The following is a 20223-nucleotide window of genomic DNA, read 5'->3' on the forward strand; positions in this document are numbered from 1 at the left end:
TGTTCATACTTGCCGTAAATAGTCAAGTTAAGCAGTAGGTGGCTAGGAGTAATTACAGCAGACTACGTGTTTTCCACGTAAGAATAAATAGTTCGTTTTGTATACTTGTTGAACATATTTAATAATTTAAGCAGCGGCTGAGCTCGCTTGATAACTGGTTCAAAGTTTTTAATTAAGGGATGTTATAAAGAGGAATGGCAAACAAGCGAGATTGGGTTTTGGAGGCCACCGCAGCGCTGGGCGCCGCGCGCGGCTGTTAGGGGAGATAACGGCCCGGGAGCGGAGAAGGTACACACTGAGATAGGGATGTTGCACAGAGCAAATATTTGAAGGTGCCTAAGCTAGTTTGTTGTGGCCTCGGTAACTCAGTACGCAAACTGAACTACAGACTTCGTCAATTTTTGAGCAATGATCAAAACCTTGATCTGAACAAAATGACTTATGTACAATGTATTATTGTACTTGTAAAATGTAAATAAAAATAGATAGCTACGATTTGTCCTGGGTTTTTCGTGTCGTGTCTCGATCTCGATTCGAAGTTTCCAGGATTTAGTATGTACCTACTTCATTTGTATGTGTACATATACACTATTCCTTTTGTTTGTATTCCGGACCTTCGGGGAGTACTTATACGCGGAGCTAAAGAGTTGATGGAATCTAAAATCAACTAGGCTGTTGGATGTAATGTAAGTGAAAGTGATGGACAAAATACTACTAAGGGAAAAAAACAGACGCCTGACTGATAAAACGGTATTCAATTTTAATTTTGGCAGACGTAGACGGTGAATCGTCCTTAAAAGACAGGCCCCCACAAAAAGCGACATCAAAAATGGCTCAAGGGCAACACCGGTGTGAGAACTCAAGGGTGTCGAGAGGTGTACACCGATTTCTACGAGTACCCAGTAGCTGTTAATCCACTGTGTCAATTCGCGTCTTAGACAATTCACATTCACCCACTACTCCACTCTGAACAGCCAGCAAAGGCAAGCCAGAGGTAGAGAGTCCAACACCCACCCTCCTTTTGGGTAACAGAGGATACGACGTGGGATCGCTACTCCCCTACTGTACTGGTCGAAACAAACTGCCCTGCGTTCACTGATTGCGTTGGTAAAAACCAGTGGGCAATGCGGTCCTCACATCCCTACGCCTTATGTATACCTTTATTATTATTTGCAGTCAACTAGTCACGTTTAATAAACAAATAAACACAAGAGCAATGAACGACGGTTCAGTTTCTATCGAAATTTCGACGTAGAGTGACCCAGTTTCTTTTGCTTTTGACTGTATTAAAATCGGTGACCACTAAATCCTTGCGTAATCTTGTTTACGAAAATAATAAAATTATAACCACAACAAATATGTGTAGTAGACATTATATAAAAACTGAGACTGTATTTCCATATTTAATTATTTATGTTTTAGAGTAACGGCAGTTTAAACACAGTATAATAAAGAGTACTATCGTACAGTATGGCCACTCCCGCTCCCCGCTGAAAGTACCGCCCTCTCAGTTACCTCACAGTTACCGCCTGTCAAAAACGCGACCAGTCGACCTGTCATATTTCACTCATACAAGCATAGTACGCGTTCACCTTTACGAGCTTAGATTGTGTGCTAGGAACGCGCATCTTTCATATATTTGATCGCCAGTGTCCGCGAGGTGTGATATAAAACTAGGGTTCTACGCGATCGTAATTAACTACTGGCCGGTTAGAACATATACCGTGTTTTTTTTTGTTGTCCGTTAAATTCGACAAGCAGTTAGGGCCATCATCAGGAAAAAATTTTTTTTTCGTTTTCATACATAATAAATGGATTAATTAGTGTGAGAGGATCTTAATCATAACATTAAAGTCATTGTCAAGTGTTTGACGGCACATGTCAATAAAACATATAACATTAGGAAGGGGTAAGGGATGCCAGACACGTGTTCAGTATTTTTTTTTTAATAATTTGATAACCGTAAGAGTTAAGGGGCTACTTTCTTAGAGAAATTGATTGTATTTGATCTAAAGAATCGTCCTTTAAAATTAACGGAATTCAATAAAAACAGGGTGTATAAGAAACAGTATCGCGGTCTACTTCATTAAACTTCACTTTCATCAGTTTCATATTCTCAGATTTTCTAAGCAACCTCTTTAAGTAGGTACACTGGCACCAAACCAAACTGAAAATATGTATATTCTGAAAGTGGAAGTAAATTTTATGACTTTGACCTACATTTGTAGGATTAGGTACGAAGGTCGGCCAGAACGTGGCGTCCCTCTTTATTGCAGAAAAGGGAAGTTAAAAGGCAGTTTTACAAAGATATGTGAAGAAATATTATCAAATAATGACATGTAGTAACGTATAATGATATACTTTTATATTATGGCTTTATTCGCACTAGGTCCAGAATTGTTATGTCTATAAGTCATTGCATTATCAATCGCACGTCACGCTACTATAAATATAAAAAAAAAAAAAAACAGCAGAATAACAGACAATCCCAGTAGCTCTTATTCAAGTTTTAATAAACACATTCGTTGAACAAAACGAAAAACAAGAGAGCCAAAACATTCAAACGAATGCAGTTGAAATCAAAACAATATTTCGTGCCAAAACTCATAAAGCATTTGTGTTGGTTTGTGTTCAGTCCCGCCGAGAAACATGTCTGTTAATGAGTAATTAAAGTGGATTTCAGTAGAAATGGCCAATAATATAAACAAATGTAATCTTGTAAGCATTTGGCATAAAGCGAGAAGCGAGGGCTTCGAACTTACATGAGTTACAAGTCGTTCATGATCAGGTTGATAACTGTTTTCATAACTACATAAATTCGAGCTATAATACACCTACTTTATCAATTAATATTTACCATAGGTACTCTTATACGAAAGAAGAAATACTAATAATATCATTTAATTAGATACACTTGTATCGATATCTTACCCCGAAATTTATCTAAATAAATGGTATAAGTTTACCTCTGTTCTGTGTCTATGGGTAAATACAATGTACATTTAATAAATTATATTTCCGCCAAGACTTCGATTTTCCTAAACAATTGTCAAGATTATTTACTAAATGGCGATGGCGATGGCGCACTAAGAACAACATTTGATTTGAACAGTATACAATTTGTAAATTATACTTAATTATAATGGCATGGAGCAAACGCCTAGTTTTAGAGGTATTGTACATTTTTATTTTTAAAGCTATCGTCCAATTGCAGCAAAAAATATTTATCAGGCAAAATTGAAGTTTTTTCGGGTCGGTATTTCAACGTAGCTTTATTAAAAGTTGGGTTTGCGTTTGAACACACACGTCGGTTTGACACCTAGGTTTTTATTTTATTTAAGTAACTGAACTTTAATTATTTTTTATTAACGTGCAAATGATATATGTAAGGTCAATTCAAATTTCATCTTATCGTAATATTGTTCATGTTTTAAACTAATAACTATAAAGGTAGTTAGTTCTGTGCACATATATAGCACTCTAATAGTAAAACATGGAAAATAAGTCGATTAGTAGAAATGCCCCCCATTTTAAATAGGTCGGTGTACCTTATGAGTCTAGGATAGAAAAAGGTAGCTCTAGGTTTATCTGAAAACATTAACTAGTTTCGGATTCCTTTGGAAAATGTAATGATGTACGCTGTAATTCTAGTTGTTGATGTGACTTAGCCAGCGTTCCCACTTAAGCGTCGCGTGTCTCGGGGCGCGCAACGGACGTCTCCACCACGCCGCCTGAATGTAATTCAAAAAACGTCTCCTCAGTACATTTTGTATTGGAAGGACGTAAGACGCGCCCCCAGGCGGCGCGGCGCGCGCCGTAATTCAAAAACCGGCCAAGTGCGAGTCGGGCTCGCGCACAAAGGGCATTTTGGCTACGGAACCCTAAAAACGTCTCCTCAGTACATTTTGTATAGGAAGGACGTAAGACGCGCCCCAGGTGGCGTGGCGGCGGCGTGGCGCGCGCCGCGCCCTGGGGCGCGTCTTACGTCCTTCCTAAACAAAATGTACTCAGGAGACGTTTTTTGAATTACATTCAGGCGGCGTGGCGCGGACGTCCGTTGCGCACCTCAGGACAGGACATGCGTCTCTTAAGTGTGGCCGGTCCCTTAGGTACTACATAATAAAATGCATTCAAATAAAATAGGGTGAGTTAATGAACGAGTTTAATAAAACGGTCATACGTGTACGTTTAATACTTAGTTACATACATATACAACAAAAAAATACTTTTCAAAAATAAACCATTTTTTTGTTCTCAAAACTGTCCAGTCTAAGTAACGTGTTTAGATTGTTATAGCCTGGAACCTTATTTTTAACATGTGTTTCAGTCGCGTCCCGTTTCTGTTCGTTTTGCGTCGCATATTTAATATTAATTATGTTGGTAACGACGAGTTTCGCGTCTGTGTTGAACAGCGAACATTACGCTACTTTCTGAGTCTCTGAACATAGTACATGCATAGACTTAAAATCGTGCTTGTCGAGTGTGAGAAAAGGCTAATAAACATAATTAACAATAATTTGAAAAGCCAACAAATATTTATACAAATACACGAAAGGATGTACTCACTGCCAATGGAATGGTCCAGTTATCCCCTCTCGCAGACGGTCTTTAAGTGAACGCTGTCTCGAGGGTCCCGGTCCCGGCGGAGGGAGCATAGCGGAGCCCGCCGGCAGCGGCGCGGAGCGCGGCGGGCCGAGCGGGCCGGCCGGGCCGGGTGGGCCGGGCGGCGCGTGCGCCACGAGCGGAGGCGGGCCCGCGGGAGCGCCGGGCGCCGGCGGCGGCGCGCGGGCCGGCGATGACATGGCAGCCGCACGCGGCGCGGGCGCACTACCAGCCTCTCAAGCACACTAACATCACACTGCACCCGCCTCACACCACTACACACGCGCGCTGCAACACGATAGAACAACCAAAGCCAAATAAATATAAATAAAGCAAAGCTCCATTAGAACATTTGGCAAACGCATAAAGCATTATGTGTAAGAACAACACTACAAGACGGATACTAAAAGCGCCATGCATACTATGAGAGCAACAACACCAAAACGAGTTAGTAAGCATTAACATTCATTCAGGCGTTTTTAGTTAAACATACTTTCAATTTGATTGCTTATATTTTTAATGAGTCTTAGATATTTATCATCATATTTTAACATAAATCAACTCACTCATCAGTCATGATATAAAACGTACGAGTACTGCGTGCTAAATTAATGTTCACGATTAACTTTTGAATGTTTAACTGCATAAGTTCCTTATACTGCCGTCAAAATGCTCGTGGCCGTCTAAACTTTCGAGTAAATCATATCTATTAAAGTATATATCTAGTACATCATTATTATGATAGTGTAATATCAGGTAGTGGTTGTAGGGAGGCCGGAACGTAGATGCAAAATTGGAGTCCACGATATCAGACGATATTTTTTTATTATTTATCACTCATGGACACGCAAGTCTTAAGGGATTGAAAGTGCGTTGCCGGTTCCCAAAATGAGAGTAGCAATCGCTTTTTTTACCCTTATAATAAAACTGAGATAATACGTTTCCGAAATTAATGTCAAAAGATTATAGATATATTTTGGTCAAACCTTCAGCAAATTACAAAAAAACATTCTCTTTTCTTCTCTTAATGTTTTGTCTCTGCCAAAGACCTTACACAATGTGCAAAAAATTATAAATGGTATGTATCAGGACTTAAATGAAATATTTTCCAAGTCTTACACTATTAAATATACGTCAAATACTAATATGTGAGTCCTAGTGGCGGCTGGTGAAAATTTATGCAAGGCAACACCAAAGCAAACCTTACCTAACCTAACCTTAACATTAGGTACCTACTTTACTAGTAATCAATTTTAGGCAAGCCGGTGGGAATCAGCTTGTATGGACCAGCCGCTGCTGGTGAGTCTACGGGACATTTGTGCTTATATGTGTTTGACATAGATCTCTATCTATGCATCCATACTAATATTATAATATCATCTATATCTTTTGCATCCATACTAATATTATAAATGGAAAAGTGGGTGTATCTGTTTGTTTGGGCGTCTTTCACGGCAAAACGGAGCGACGAATTGACGTGATTTTTTTAAGTGGAGATAGTTGAAGGGATTGAGAGTGACATAGGCTACTTTTTGTCTCTTTCTAACGCGAGCGAAGCCGTGGGTAAATGCTAGTATAATATAAATAATCCTTTGCCCGTGGGGTGACGGGTTAAGATTAAGACCTTCACCACCCATTTTCTTCCCGTAGGTGTCGCAGAAGTCGAATGTGGGTTATGGGCAGAGATCAGAAAAATTTGCGTCATTACTCGCAATAATGTGGACATGTCTCCAAAATTAATCAAATAATTAATCATTTAATTAATTTCTTACTTAACATATAATTTGATTCTTAGTCAATAAATATAAATACAAAAATTTGTTAAAGTATAGATTTATTAATCTAGTTCGTCTAGTTCTCTAGATATAAAACCTAATACAATAATTAATTTTAAATTACAATTACAGTCGTATTTGCCGTACCTAAATTACGTACGTACCTTACCTAAACGGCAGCAAAATTAAATAATGGCATTTTCTTTACTGATGAGTACCTACCTAATATCGCCAGTTTAAAAACGAATTAATGGCGAAAATTGAATTTAATATACTGCGACGTGAAAATGGTACGTATGCGTATTTACCTATACTATTTATATTGATGTAAATTCAAACAACTATGCAGATACTAAATCCCGATTTTGAGGTTATCGCCCACAACTTAGAACACAGAATAACTCTGAATTATACTGGAATAACAATATTCCTATAAAACTACTTCAGTTTGCCCCATTAAGAGGATACGGTAGCGAAAATGCTAAAATGGAAAGGAACCCCCTTTCAACTTGGGAATTTTAGTTAAATATACAAGTGTTATTAACTAGATTTATCGAAAAAAAATGTCTATTAAGAACAACTCAGTCAAAACATATCTTTAAAATCGAGGTTCCGCTCTCGACTTTCCAATCAAAACTTAATCAATCGAGCGAAATTTGAGAATCTGAATAACAATAAAATAATCTATGTCGGATCGTTTAGCTTTTTTGGTTAATTGTTACCAATCTTGAGTATCACACCTTTTTTTGCGCCACAATGAAAAAGGCCGTTTTTGGAAATTTTTGATTGGCTCTAGTCTTTAAAAAGCAGAATATCAAAAAAATCAAAACGGTACGACACAGATAAAAATAATAACAATCTGTGTTGAAAAAATCATTGCTCTATCTTCAAAAACCAGTGAGGAAATAGTCGAGAGCGTTTGTATGGAGAATTGACCCCTACCGTATCGTCTTACTCGTAACATCAGTGGATTGCGAGCGGAGTTTTTCAGCACTTAAGTATGTTTTTGATGTAAAAAGAAATAAAATGACTGCTGAAAATTTGGAAAAAATAGTATTTGTTGGCTAGGAATCAAATTATATGTCAAGTAAGAAATTTATTAAATGATTAATTATTTGATTAATTTTGGAGACATGTCCACATTATTGCGAGCAATGACGCAAATTTTTCCGATCTCTGGTTATGGGTTAAATTGTGGCGTATGGCGAGAGGCTGGCAACCTGTCACCGCAATAACACAATTTTGTTTTCTTTCAACCCCTTAATTGTCAAGTTTGGTACTGAAACTTGATTAGTTTCATGTGCTCTGAATACCCCTTTATGGGATATAGGCGTGATTGAATGTATGAACAATCTTTTGCTTGTGTAACTTCACCCACAGGTCCCACAACCTAAGCTTTACTTGAAGGAAAAGGAAAAAAAAACGTCAAAATCTTGCGCTCCAAGACCAAGAAACTTGAATTTTTAATAAAGCCCCTGCCTACTTGACATATTCAAAAATTAGTATAAGGTACAGCGGGACTGGGGGCAAATCCGTTATTTTGCTGATCCATTATTTTCCATGATTTCATTATTAATTAGAGTGCCCACTGGTTATGGCACGCGTGTTCAATGGATACATGTGGAACTCAACTTAATAGTGTAATAATGGATCAGTTACAATGGCCCCCCCAGTCGGGATTTGTCTCGCTGTACCTTAGTCCAATAGCTAAGGCAGAAGTTTCTCAATAATTTTCATTTTCATTAGTTGAAAAGATCGAAAGGTCTAAGAAATATCTCTGGAAAAGTTAAACAGGTACTTACAGAACAATGAAACCCGTCAAATAAGTAATAAGTAGGTGGTGTTCTTATTACTATTTGACGGGATTGTTCTGTAACTACAAAGTTGTAGATCTGATTTCAAATAGATTACTTCGGGATTTAATTGTTTAGTTTGTACGCCAAGTATTCTAAAGTTTTTTTTTTAATCCGTCTTTTATATTTTGCCGTATCGTACAGTCTCAACATCAACAGTGGCGGATCGAACCTCGCATCATAGGTATCTCTATATACGTGTCGTACATCTCACATCTACTCTGCTACTATATCTACGATTCAGACAGTTGGTATATTTATAGAAAACGAGCTTAGACCAGGTTTCGTTGCTCTTATATCACCTATATGTTTCCTATTAAATACGTCGAAATACTAGGAATTCAATCGATTCAGCAGCGATGAAATTTCTGGCGCGATTCAGCGAATTCGAAGGCATTAACTGCAACAGGAATTACGGTTGGAGCGTAGGTAACATAATTAATATTTAACTACAATCAATAGAAGAAGAAGAATAGTACCAATTTATGAATTTATTCGACAGAGACACTGACGATTTTAGTAGTCATGTCGGTACAAAAGTATCAGATAATTACAATTACTGGAAGATTGGGATGGGTGAAACTGAACTCCGAATTTCTAACGAACACCAACACGACGGACCGAAAGCGTTTATCGATCGGCCCTTGATCGCCCCGCCCCGCCACCCCCCGCCCATCCCGCGAACCTTACGTAAGCTCAGCTGATCGTACCCACCCCTGTACCCTTGGCAACGAACACTGCTCTGTTCCTGTGTGTCTTCACAATACTCGGCTTGGTGCTTACTTAGTTTGCCTTGAGACTCTACGTGCGACTATAATCCCGTTAATCTGATAATTAATGATATCAATATCATAATAGATACCTATTCATAATATGCCTGTCACATAAACACACCTAGGCGCTTATAAATAAAACCGAATAATTTTAACCACGCATTTCTGAGTCTAAAAGAAAGAAAAGTGTTAAAGTTTTACAATTTTTAATGCATTTTCACATAAGTTTTTTTTTGTAAAAACCTCATTGTTTAAAGATTTTACTTCTCAATTTCTGACATCTATCAATGAAGTTAGTGAAACTATTCTCCATAATGGCATCAACTCCGTTAAAAAAGATTTTGTATACTGAGTAACGATAAGTTTATTTTTTGCAGTTGGGTAATAACTTTGAAACTAGGCGAAGCCCAGAAAACCTTATATTATATGACACTTTAGTCTTAAAATTGGATCAGGAATACTCTGTTAAAATTATTCGGTTTGCTAGTATGAAATTATAGTTCTCTTGTGACAGTTAGATATTTACGAAACGAAGAAAGACAAAAGTTTTATAGTCAAGATTTTTTTGCAAGCCTTGTCAAGATGTCGATCCTTTGCATCCAAAAAAAAACAACATACGCGTATAGTTCACTACGGAGCAAAATATTGGCATCTCATCTAGTCATCCATATCTCTTGCGATAATCAAGCGCTTTCTAGAGTGGGAGCTTCTTTGTTTTATCCTGAGTCTTGTATAAATTAAGAGGGTAGAAGATGACCTTACATTCCCCATTTTCTAGCCTGAATAATGATTTTCTCGACAAAATAATAATGTAGGTACTTGCATGGTGTGTTTTCCTGTATTATTTAAATGATTTTACATGTAGTTTCATCATCTATCTCTGTGTTGCCCATTAGAAACTAAACCACAGGCTGCTAGACGAATTTGGCACATAAAATACAACAATATTTATGATGATAGTATAATGACAACGTATTTTCGATTAAAAATGCGGGTTTTTTATAATTTTATTTATTTATTTTGGCCACCGAAAACGCTGTCAGCGACCTAATGACGCTATCGACTAGTAAGTAAGTAAGACATGTCAAAACAACTGATATAATGAACTTTATGCCTCATAATCAAAAGTCAGAAAATGTTGTTTTCGAGTAGAATGACCTGATGCACAGATAATCTATAGATTAACATGACTGTGTTGTTTTCGCCTGATTACGTAAAAGTATACTTTAAAAATATTTTTTGCTGTTTTTAGGTCATAATAAAATATGGTAATATTTTATTTCGGTTAATTGGACAGTACATAATCATATATAAGACAGACTTTAAAAAAGGGTCAAGTATCCTATTGACTAGTAGAAATTAAGGTTCACTTTTCATTAAAGGATCCGTATTTATTTGTTTATTATTTCATGTTTTGATCATACGTATGTAACGTTACTGTCGTATTTATTTTTCGCTTCTATAGGTAATTGTTGATAGCGGAGTTGTGGTTAATGTACGAGAAACACGAGTATGTTATTTATAGTGAGTAAAAATAATATTTATTTCCATAGTGTCAATATAGAAGGAGTTGTCAATAGAGCCTATGGATAATTGTCATGTTAGCCTAAATAAAAGCTCAAAATGTTGAATTTATCGTGCCTTAATAACTTCATAAACACTTATTTTATATTATAAAGTGGGCATCTAAATTGAACAGACATTCTCGTACTGTAACAGAATAGATTACCTAATTTGAGTGTTTTAAAAAAAATCCCGAATATCAAATTTCACCAGATCTGGACATATGTCCTCGTTTATTTTTTTCGATTTTAGTATGAACTTAGGTAATACGAGCGTGGCGTATTGGGAACTCGAATTTTGTATGGAAAATTTTGGACACATTTTTTTATCATCGGGATCGAATCAGCTCGTGATTCTCATAAGAATGAGCCAAAATACGTCAGATCTGGTGAAATTCGATATTCGGGTTTAAAAAAAAAAAAACAAGCATTTACAGTACAAAATTAGGGACAAAAATAGATAGAGAACTTTAACCTTTTGCAGGCGGATATTTCTATTACATTGTCAAAGTAAGAATAATTATAACTAATTAGGAACTGGATAACTGATGAAGAACTTAAGTTCAATCAGATTTTGCCGTCGAATGGCGAGACTTCTTAAATATGCTTAGGGCGGAAAACATTGTTTTAAGAGCTTTGGAGGGGCGCCCATTTATCTCATAGCATATAACATAATAGTTAGGCAATAGGAAATGAAATCGAAGGCTACCTCTCCATCCCACCGATCTCCACTCTAATTAAATCAAGCCACACAATTTCGTAATCACATGGATTTGCCTAATTAAAAACTTAAGATAGATGTAATCAGGTTAGGCATACATGGTTTAAGCACCTTTTCGAATGACTTTATTTTGATATCGTATATCATCGTCAGGAATCCTCCACGCTATGCGAGTTGACATAAACCACAGCGAATAGCAACATTGATTGATTGCCTCCATACCTCAGATGTCTCACGGGATCGGCATTGGCAGTAGGGGATAACCCAGTCGAACAACGTGCCTGTTCTATTTGGAAATGGGAACTAGATTTCGACCGTGTTTCCTAAGCCCCTCAGTTGGTATTGTCAGAATATAAAACAATATTCATATTTAGAGCCCATACGAGTAGCTATTACGACCTGACCTATAAATATTCGACAAGATAATATTTAAACACTCATTGTCAGTGTTTTATAATTCAATATTTTTCTTACATCCAATGGAAGACAATTGAATGTCATATTCATCGTAAGTAGGAAGTAATGTGTAGGTGTAACTTTTATACCTTGGTTAAGTCAGATTCAATAACGTTACATTCATCGTATTAGTTCCATACCTATTACGCCCGAGTTCCTATTCCTAGCCATCAATGATACGCAGCGCCATCAGCGAAATTATTCTTACACCTATCAAATTACTAACTTTATATCTTTATAGTTCCATTGACAAACTTTATACTGAAATGCATATAAACTTAAGTACAACGCACGACGTTAATAATAGTTCAAGTCTTAAAAACATTTCAAATATTCAGCAGATAACCATTTTTTTATTGTTAAGTAGTCTATCGTGACAGTGACAGTAGTAGATGTATTGTAAAGCAATAAGTGAGCAGGGTGTCGACTTGTCGAGTATGGAGCGAACACCGGACGCGTGTTGCGCTTGCTAAATATTTGACCGGTGCCGCTCGATACCAGCGACCTTGCGGCGGCGGCGCGCCTGCTCCCTGCTAGCCGCCCGGCCGCCCAGCGCTCGCATCGCGATCAGCTGTTATTCTCGACAGCCATGCCATGCGACTCACTAAACAACATAGTTTTTTTACTTTCATGTTGTACTTATTTAGTAAACTTTTCAAACAGGTGGGCGATAAGTACAAGACTAATTTGTGTTTGAATGTATTTGTGTTTACAGTTATTTACTACATAAATATTGAAGATTTTCATCTTAGGAATCCTAACTTTAGAGATAAATATGTAATGTTCTTACCGATCACGAAATATTTACATATTATTATAAAATTTTATAGATATACCGATTTTAAGCAGAATTCCTTGATTATTTTAAATTTAATAACTTTTTATGTTTGTCATATTATTTGATTTTGATGCAAACTACCACAGATTTTTAATAAAACATTTTTTGAATCCGATGCCAACCAATACACAAACACTTTTAATTTCTAATAAAACTGCTTTAACTACGCAACAACAACTGATTTTTTGCTATTTTTTTTTAACTTTGGTGATGATTGTATGAATTAATATACAAGTCATGATATCATGATGAATATGGAACTAGTTTCCCTATGTGATAACATTGATAACAAAACAATGACTATGATGTATGGAACATTAACGATTCGCTGTCTTCGGCAAGTATAAATGAATAATGAAGTGCAGTCAAAGCATCTAATGTGGTCCATGCATCGATGCAACGAACCGAAGAGGCTGTACAAGGATTGTGTGAAGAAGCGCTGGCTGCAGGTAATACGGCATAACGCTTACACGATCTGCTTCGAAGGCTGGAAGCGTGCAACTGATGTTAGATAGAGATAGGAGCGCTGGGCTGGGACAGGGGTGCGCGGTGCGCGGACCGGGTGGCGAACAACAGCGCCCGGCGGGCCGCCCCGCTCCACGCCGACACCGACGCCGACGCCGCCCCCACATAATCACAGGACGGTCCTATAACACCTACTTCCTTACTTACTCTACACTATATACCACTACTCTTACCTTCACGGATTCTAAACACCTTTTAATCAATTATACTAATGATCTAAGCTCCATTTTGAAATAATGCACGCAAGCCGATTAGCTACGGAGAAGAGAGTTTCCACCGATTACTAACGTATCGGTATCGTACGTAGTCAGTCCCGAAGTTTTTCCAAAGTTCCCAAAATTTGACAATTATTTTAAAACAAAAAACACTATTTTTCCGCGACGTCTCACGATGGAGACGACATTGAAAGAAAACCGAATACTTACCTGTTTTAGCGTACCGCTGGGGGCACTCGCCAAGTACCATTTTCAAGTTGCTTAAAAATGTAAACATAGGGCTTAAGGTTTGTGTACCGTGCTATTAAAAGGTACAATGAAGTCTCCAGTGTTGAGGCCAAGAAAAGAACTGGCCGCCCACCGGCCACGCTCCATAAGAACACCAGCAGTGATCAAAGCGATCAAGGCGTGTATAGTAAGAAATCCTGTCCGAAAACAGTAGTTGATGGCTTTGCAGATGGGTATCCGTATGCCGGGTAAAAGCCGTGAAAAAGGTTAAATGAAGATCTGAGCTGAGTCTACGAGCATACAAAAAAAAGAGTGGGCATTTACTTACCTAATGCAGGTCTAAAAGCAATAAGGTTTACAAGATCCCGGGAGTTGTTAAAGCGGTACTCGAAAAATCTACACCGTGATATCCTCTTTACAGAAGTAAAAACATTTATACGTTTACATTACCTCATATTTTGATATGTCATGACATTTTGTAATTCTTGTATTCTTTTATTTTTATTATTGTAAGTTATGTTAAGCGTATACACCTGTAAAGGTATTGTTCAGTGGGACTGTTTTATATACATATAATATGCATTTGTACCTGCTATTATAACCTGAATTAACATATACGCAATAAATAATTTATTCATCCATTCATTCGAAATTTTCGATGTTGAAAAAAAGTACAATAAACAGAATGATAGTGCGTAGGTAGATTAGATTAGATTAGATTTCTTTATTTCATGATAAAAATTACACTATAAATTTGTTACATGCCAAAGTTATGTTTATCTTCTCATCAAGATCGTCAAAAATTACATTATGAATTGAAAATAATAAAATGAATAGTTTCTCCCAATAAGGATCGTCATTTACAAAGAGAAATACACAAAGCACAATAAAATTAACAAATGAAATAAAATCAGAAATGAAATACACAAAGCACAATAAAATTAACAAATGAAATAAAATCCGAAGTCAGTGTAATCAAATGCATGCTATCACAAATTCAATTCCATGTACTCATTTACAGAGTACAGAGGGTTATCTAACAAAAGGTTTCTCAATTTGCGCTTAAATGCTTCGTCACATGGCTCATTCCTAAGATCGGCAGGTAAGTGTTCGAAATAAGTAGGGCCGATGACACGCGGGTTCTTTTTTGAAAGTGCCATGCGACGGGGGACTGTTCTCAGGCGGCCTGTAGCTCGAAGCTGTTTGCCCGGACAGGCAACGCGAGCAAATTGAGATATATTTTGCTTAACAAATAACAGTATATCAAACATATATTGTGAGTAGTGCGTCATTATACGTTGAGAAATAAAGAGCTCTCTGCATGGGTGCCTGTCTCTTACACTAGCAAGTATACGTATTGCGCGTTTCTGCATTATAAGTACTCTTATTGTATCTGATGAGTTTCCCCAGAGCAGTGATCCGTATGCCATGATAGAGTGGAAATGCGCAAAGTACACCTGCTTTAAGGCTTCTGCGGAGATAAGAGGCTTCAGCTTTCTCAACGCGAACGACGCACCACCCAATCGATCACAAAGATTGTCAACATGGCACTTCCAATTCAGAGTGTTGTCTATCAGGAACCCTAAAAACTTACTCTGTTCACACATGGGCATCGGAAAATTAGTCATGCATGATGGTGGTTGTACCTTTCGACCGGAAAATAACATTATATTTGACTTAGAATAATTGAGTATGAGACCATTTGCTGAAAACCATGACTGCAATTGGTGGCAAGCATCATTAATTTTTAAAGCCAACTGGTCATATGTACTTGCACCAACTAATACATTCGTATCATCCGCAAACAATACAGGCAAGCCAGCTCCAATATTCGATGGTAGGTCGTTCACAAATAATAAAAACAAGGTATTTCCGAGGGACGAACCCTGAGGAATACCGATATTTATGTATCCCACATCAGATTGGATTGACTTGCCGTCAGTGAGTAATTTCACGACTTGCTTGCGGTCTGACAAGAATGAGGTATACAGTTTATGGGCAGTGCCTGTGATTCCATACATTTTCAATTTTTCAAGGAGTAATTCGTGGCTAATGACGTCAAATGCCTTTGACAAGTCGCACAGTATTGCGGCAATCTTATCCTTATCGTCTAACCCTGTCATTATAGAATCGAATATCCTATACGTCGCGGTGGTTGTTGACATTTTTTGTCGGTATGCAAATTGGTTTTCCGTAAGTAGGTTATTCGATTCTATATGACTCATAAGGTGAGACGACAGGACCGATTCTACCATTTTAGAGATTGTGGGTACTATTGTAATAGGCCTATAGTTGTTGACGTCACACCTGTCACCCTTTCCTTTGAACACTGTATGGTTGTATGGTATGGTAGGAGCTCTGAAAAAGCAGGAAAGAGTCCCGCGGCCGCAACATGGGCAATGGGCATCATACACCATCAGTGATAGTCTGGTCGGGAGTATCTTATCAAGGTCCAACTAAGGTTCATTGCGAAAAAGGGGTTCAAATCAGTGCAAAAGTTTACTAAGATACGGTTTTGGATCAACTTGTCAAAGATCTGCCCATCACGCTATTTTCAAGACTTTTCTGATTTTGATCTTGCACCTGCGAACTCGAACTCACACTTGACAGTTTTTTTATCGAATAAAACAAATACACAGAATAGAACTATCCTAGAAAATCAACATATACATAGAGTGCGGTGCGCACATCAGTTAGAATTTTGACGTTTCACGATACTTCCTAGAAATATCGTGAAAAGGTAAATCGTTTTCTGATTCCATGGGTGGATGAGTGTTCCCTATTTCTGCAGTTTGCGCGGGCATTTGAAGTAACCTAACAAACCTATCCTGCCTATCTACCTATTGATTCAATTGTGACGTCAAAACATTGCACAGGAACATTGCGATCCGCCGGATTTGCCTATTTAATAAACGATGTTTTTAAACATTGACAAGTTTATAATTACAACTACAGAACACATCAAATTCTACTTCGTACTACCGTTCGTACCATGTGCTACCATTTTATGAAAGCAGATTTGTAATTGTGAATAATTATCTAGAATCTGTAGAGTCTGTAGTGTTATTTAGTTGATTGATTAGTTTAGAATATTTAGTTGGTAATTTAACTTAGTAAACGTAAGTAAAAATGCACAGTTTAGTTATTAGTTACTAGAATGATTTTTATTGAGGTGCTATCACAATCATCATCCTCCTTGCGTTATCCCGGCATCGGCATTCGCCACGGTTCATGGGAACCTGGGGTCCGCTTTGGAAACTAATCCCAAGATTTGGCGTAGGCACTAGTTTTATGAAAGCGACTGCCATCTGACCTTCCAACCCGAAGGGTAACTAGGCCTTATTATAATTTAATTATAATAATATAATTTGTTGCAAAACAAATTCACCACAGTACTGGTACCGGTACCATTGTCTATAATAGACATGTCCCATTCCCATCCCTGCTGCTAATCGTAAAGGCGCGCCATTATTTGAAACGACCAATGGCAGCACCGTGCGCGCCCGCCTCACCCCGCAAGGATTGGTGATTTGCGTCTCGAACAATATCGCTTGCATTAGGCTTCTAGTGGGGTGTTCTGTGGCTACATACATTAAGTTTTTAATTAACAAAAACAAATTCTAATATTCTAGCTCGACCTTGTTATGCACCAAAAAGTTATCTGTTTGAATATTTAAAAATCACGTTACTAACCGGTTTCCCAGAGAATACTGGCATTTTTGCGGGTCGCGATAGGTCCTATTTATATTTTCAAGTAATATTTATTATAGAAAAATAGTCAAACTAATTGCATGATATGTGTTAAAATTCAAGAGCAATTAAACTTATCAGTCTTATCACTTTTAAGATGACCCATTTTCATTGAATGCATTTATGTGCATGTTATCAGTAATCAGTAATCAGTAATTCTTTATTGCTATCATAGGTACATAAGTTGGTACATTTCAGTAGGTATAGCACAGCTATGAACCCTGTAAGGGCACTGCAAATATAGTTCTTAATAACTAAAAATCTTAATACTTATAATCTTATAAATCTTAATACCTATATTGCTATGAGAACATTTTTATGTTGTAACATATTTTAATTTTCAAAAAATTCCTTCATGTTATAGTAACTATTCTCTATTAAGTATTTCGTAAGCTTCTTGTTGAATGAACTGTCAATTTTTTCTTCCTTAATGCTCATTGGTAGGTTATTGTAGATTTTGATGCACATTATATATGGACTGGAGCTATGGATATTTAAATTTGAAAATGGCACTGGGATTGTATTTCGCGGGCGTAAATTTGTGGTACTAGGGTCTTTTGGTAATGGGAACAGATGGCTGTGTTTTCTTTTGAATTTGCATATCTCAAGTATGTATAAAGAGGTCAATGTAAGTATGTTGAGTTTACGGAAATAAGGTCTGCAACTATCTGTTTGTTGTATGTTAGTGATGATTTTTATACATCTCTTTTGAAGAATAAATAATTCGTGTATGTTTGTGCTATTGCCCCACATGACTATACCATATCGGAGCCAGGAGTGGGCAAAAGCATGGTAGGTGCATAAGGCGGTTTTTATATCTGCATGTTTCTTAACTTCCCTTAGAGCATATATAAATGATGATAATTTTGAAGTGATTTTTTGGACATGGGATTTCCAGTTTACGTTTGTGTCTATCTCGAGACCCAGCAAGTTGGAGGAGTTTACGCAATTTAAGATTTGGTCATTGTATTTATAGTTGATATCTAACTTACGTCTTTGATGCGGTTTAAATTGCATGATTTTTGTTTTTTCTATATTTAATTCTAGGTTATGAAAGTTTAGCCAATCTACTACTTTAGTAAAAGTGACGTCTAGCTGGAAATTCAGGTTGTTTTCTATTGTTGAATATGGAAAAACTATGGATATATCGTCTGCAAATAGGATATATATAGGATATATAAATATGTTCGCTAAATATTCTTGTGAACTAAATTATATGTTTGTTTAAAATAAAGAAAAATATATAAAAACTGTACTTTTTTTAATATATTGCATTATCAAGGTCTATTAACTAAATTTCATCAAATATGAGAGAAAAATAATATTATTTTATTACTTTTTGCCAAATGTGGCACTGAAATTTGAGTAGTTCATGTGCTCTGCCTACCCCTTTATGGGATACAGGCGTGATTGTATGTATTTTTAAATAACACAATGCATGAAACGGAAAATACTAGGGGCGGAGGTTCGATTCATACATTGTCTATTTGAAAGTATAGTATGAATTTTCTGAGATGAACTTTTCGCTTTTGCCCTAATCTGTTAAACAAAGGCCTTTGTTTTTATTATTCGCGGCGGTTAGCTCCCGTTTCCACAGCACGTGCTAAAGTCTCAGTGTAGTTAAAATGCAACTATCATGATAGCAATAAGGTTCAAATTTATTAAAGTTTGCAGTATGCAGGTAACTTTTTTTGAAGATGGTAAAACGTGTTATCTCCGAAAGGGCTTTTTATGGATTTGAACCTTATTACTATCATGATAGTTGCTTTTTAACTACACTGAGACTATAGCACGTGCCGCTTAAACGGGAGCTAGCCGCCGTGAATAATAGAAACAAAGGCCTTTGTTTAACAGATTAGGGCAAAAGCGAAAAGTTCATCTCAAACATGTAATTTTTTTGATGGAATCTATTTAATAAGCACTGATAATGCAACATATTCAAAAAAGTATAGTTTTTAAATATTTTTTTATTATTTTTCGTCAAAGTATAAATTATTTTTCAAAAATATTTTGCGAACATAGTAAGTATGCGTAATTCAAAATTTTTGGAAGTGTCGCCCAACTCATCTAAGGTGAAAAATAGTATAATAATAGCGTGCTTTCGCTTTTCATCTGCATGCTTAAGGTTGCAGGTTTAAGTAGCTCATTGGATTGGTTTAAGTACTTTAAGTAGCTTCAGTTACGAGTTGCCGTTCGGGATGTGTCGGAAGTTCGGAAATGAAGCGTCTTTCCATCTTCCCGCTCTTTAACAACTTAAAATGCGGGTGCATCCAATCTTATTATATGAGCTATATGATACAGGATGTTTAGGGCATTACTAGGCCACTTTTAGGCCTGATTTAGACGGCGTGCGAACTCGCATGCAATTTTAGTTACATTGCGGGCTATTGAGGTTACATACAAATTTGCACATCCATCAAATACCGCAATGTAAGAAAATGAGCCCTTACTATGGGATATCGCAAACAACAACTCTCATAATATATCACATACATGTCACGATCAAATAGCCAAAATGCATGAAACAGTCATAATCAGGCACTGGTCCCACCACTAGCTAGTAAAGCGATGAGCTATCGGCTATTTGTGCGACAAAAGATAGTCGTTGCCGTGTAAACAAAAGAAAGAGATGTATTATAGCTGAGCGATGAACTAGAAAATAGTCAATAGCTCAGCTATAATACATCTGTCACTTTTATTTACACGGGAGCGACTATCTTTTGTCGCACAAATAGCCGATAGCTCATAGTTTCTAGCTCGCCGTGGGACCAGTGCCTCAATTAATTGATATTTTTTTTCGCATTTTCGGGGTTGGTCCTGTAGTAAAAGATTCTCACTGCGTGTGGATTTTACGCAGCGAGACAGACTGTCCTAAACTCGTAGGAAGAATTGTTAAACTTAGTGTTCCATTTGTGCTCAAAAATC

The 20223-nt window shown here is 37.0% G+C and overlaps 1 protein-coding gene across 1 annotated transcript in view; it reads right to left on the bottom strand.

Moving 5' to 3' along the window:
* Positions 1 to 4562: 4562 nt before the first annotated feature.
* LOC125241356 (basic proline-rich protein-like) overlaps positions 4563 to 20223 on the bottom strand; it is a 35563-nt gene continuing 19902 nt past the window's right edge. Inside the window, exon 3 of the mRNA XM_048149799.1 lies at positions 4563 to 4890. Coding sequence (XP_048005756.1) covers positions 4563 to 4802 — 240 coding nt within the window. The 5' untranslated portion in view covers positions 4803 to 4890. The remainder of the gene's footprint in view (positions 4891 to 20223) is intronic.

Source organism: Leguminivora glycinivorella, chromosome Z (assembly GCF_023078275.1).
Source record: "Leguminivora glycinivorella isolate SPB_JAAS2020 chromosome Z, LegGlyc_1.1, whole genome shotgun sequence".
Taxonomy (NCBI): domain Eukaryota; kingdom Metazoa; phylum Arthropoda; class Insecta; order Lepidoptera; family Tortricidae; genus Leguminivora; species Leguminivora glycinivorella.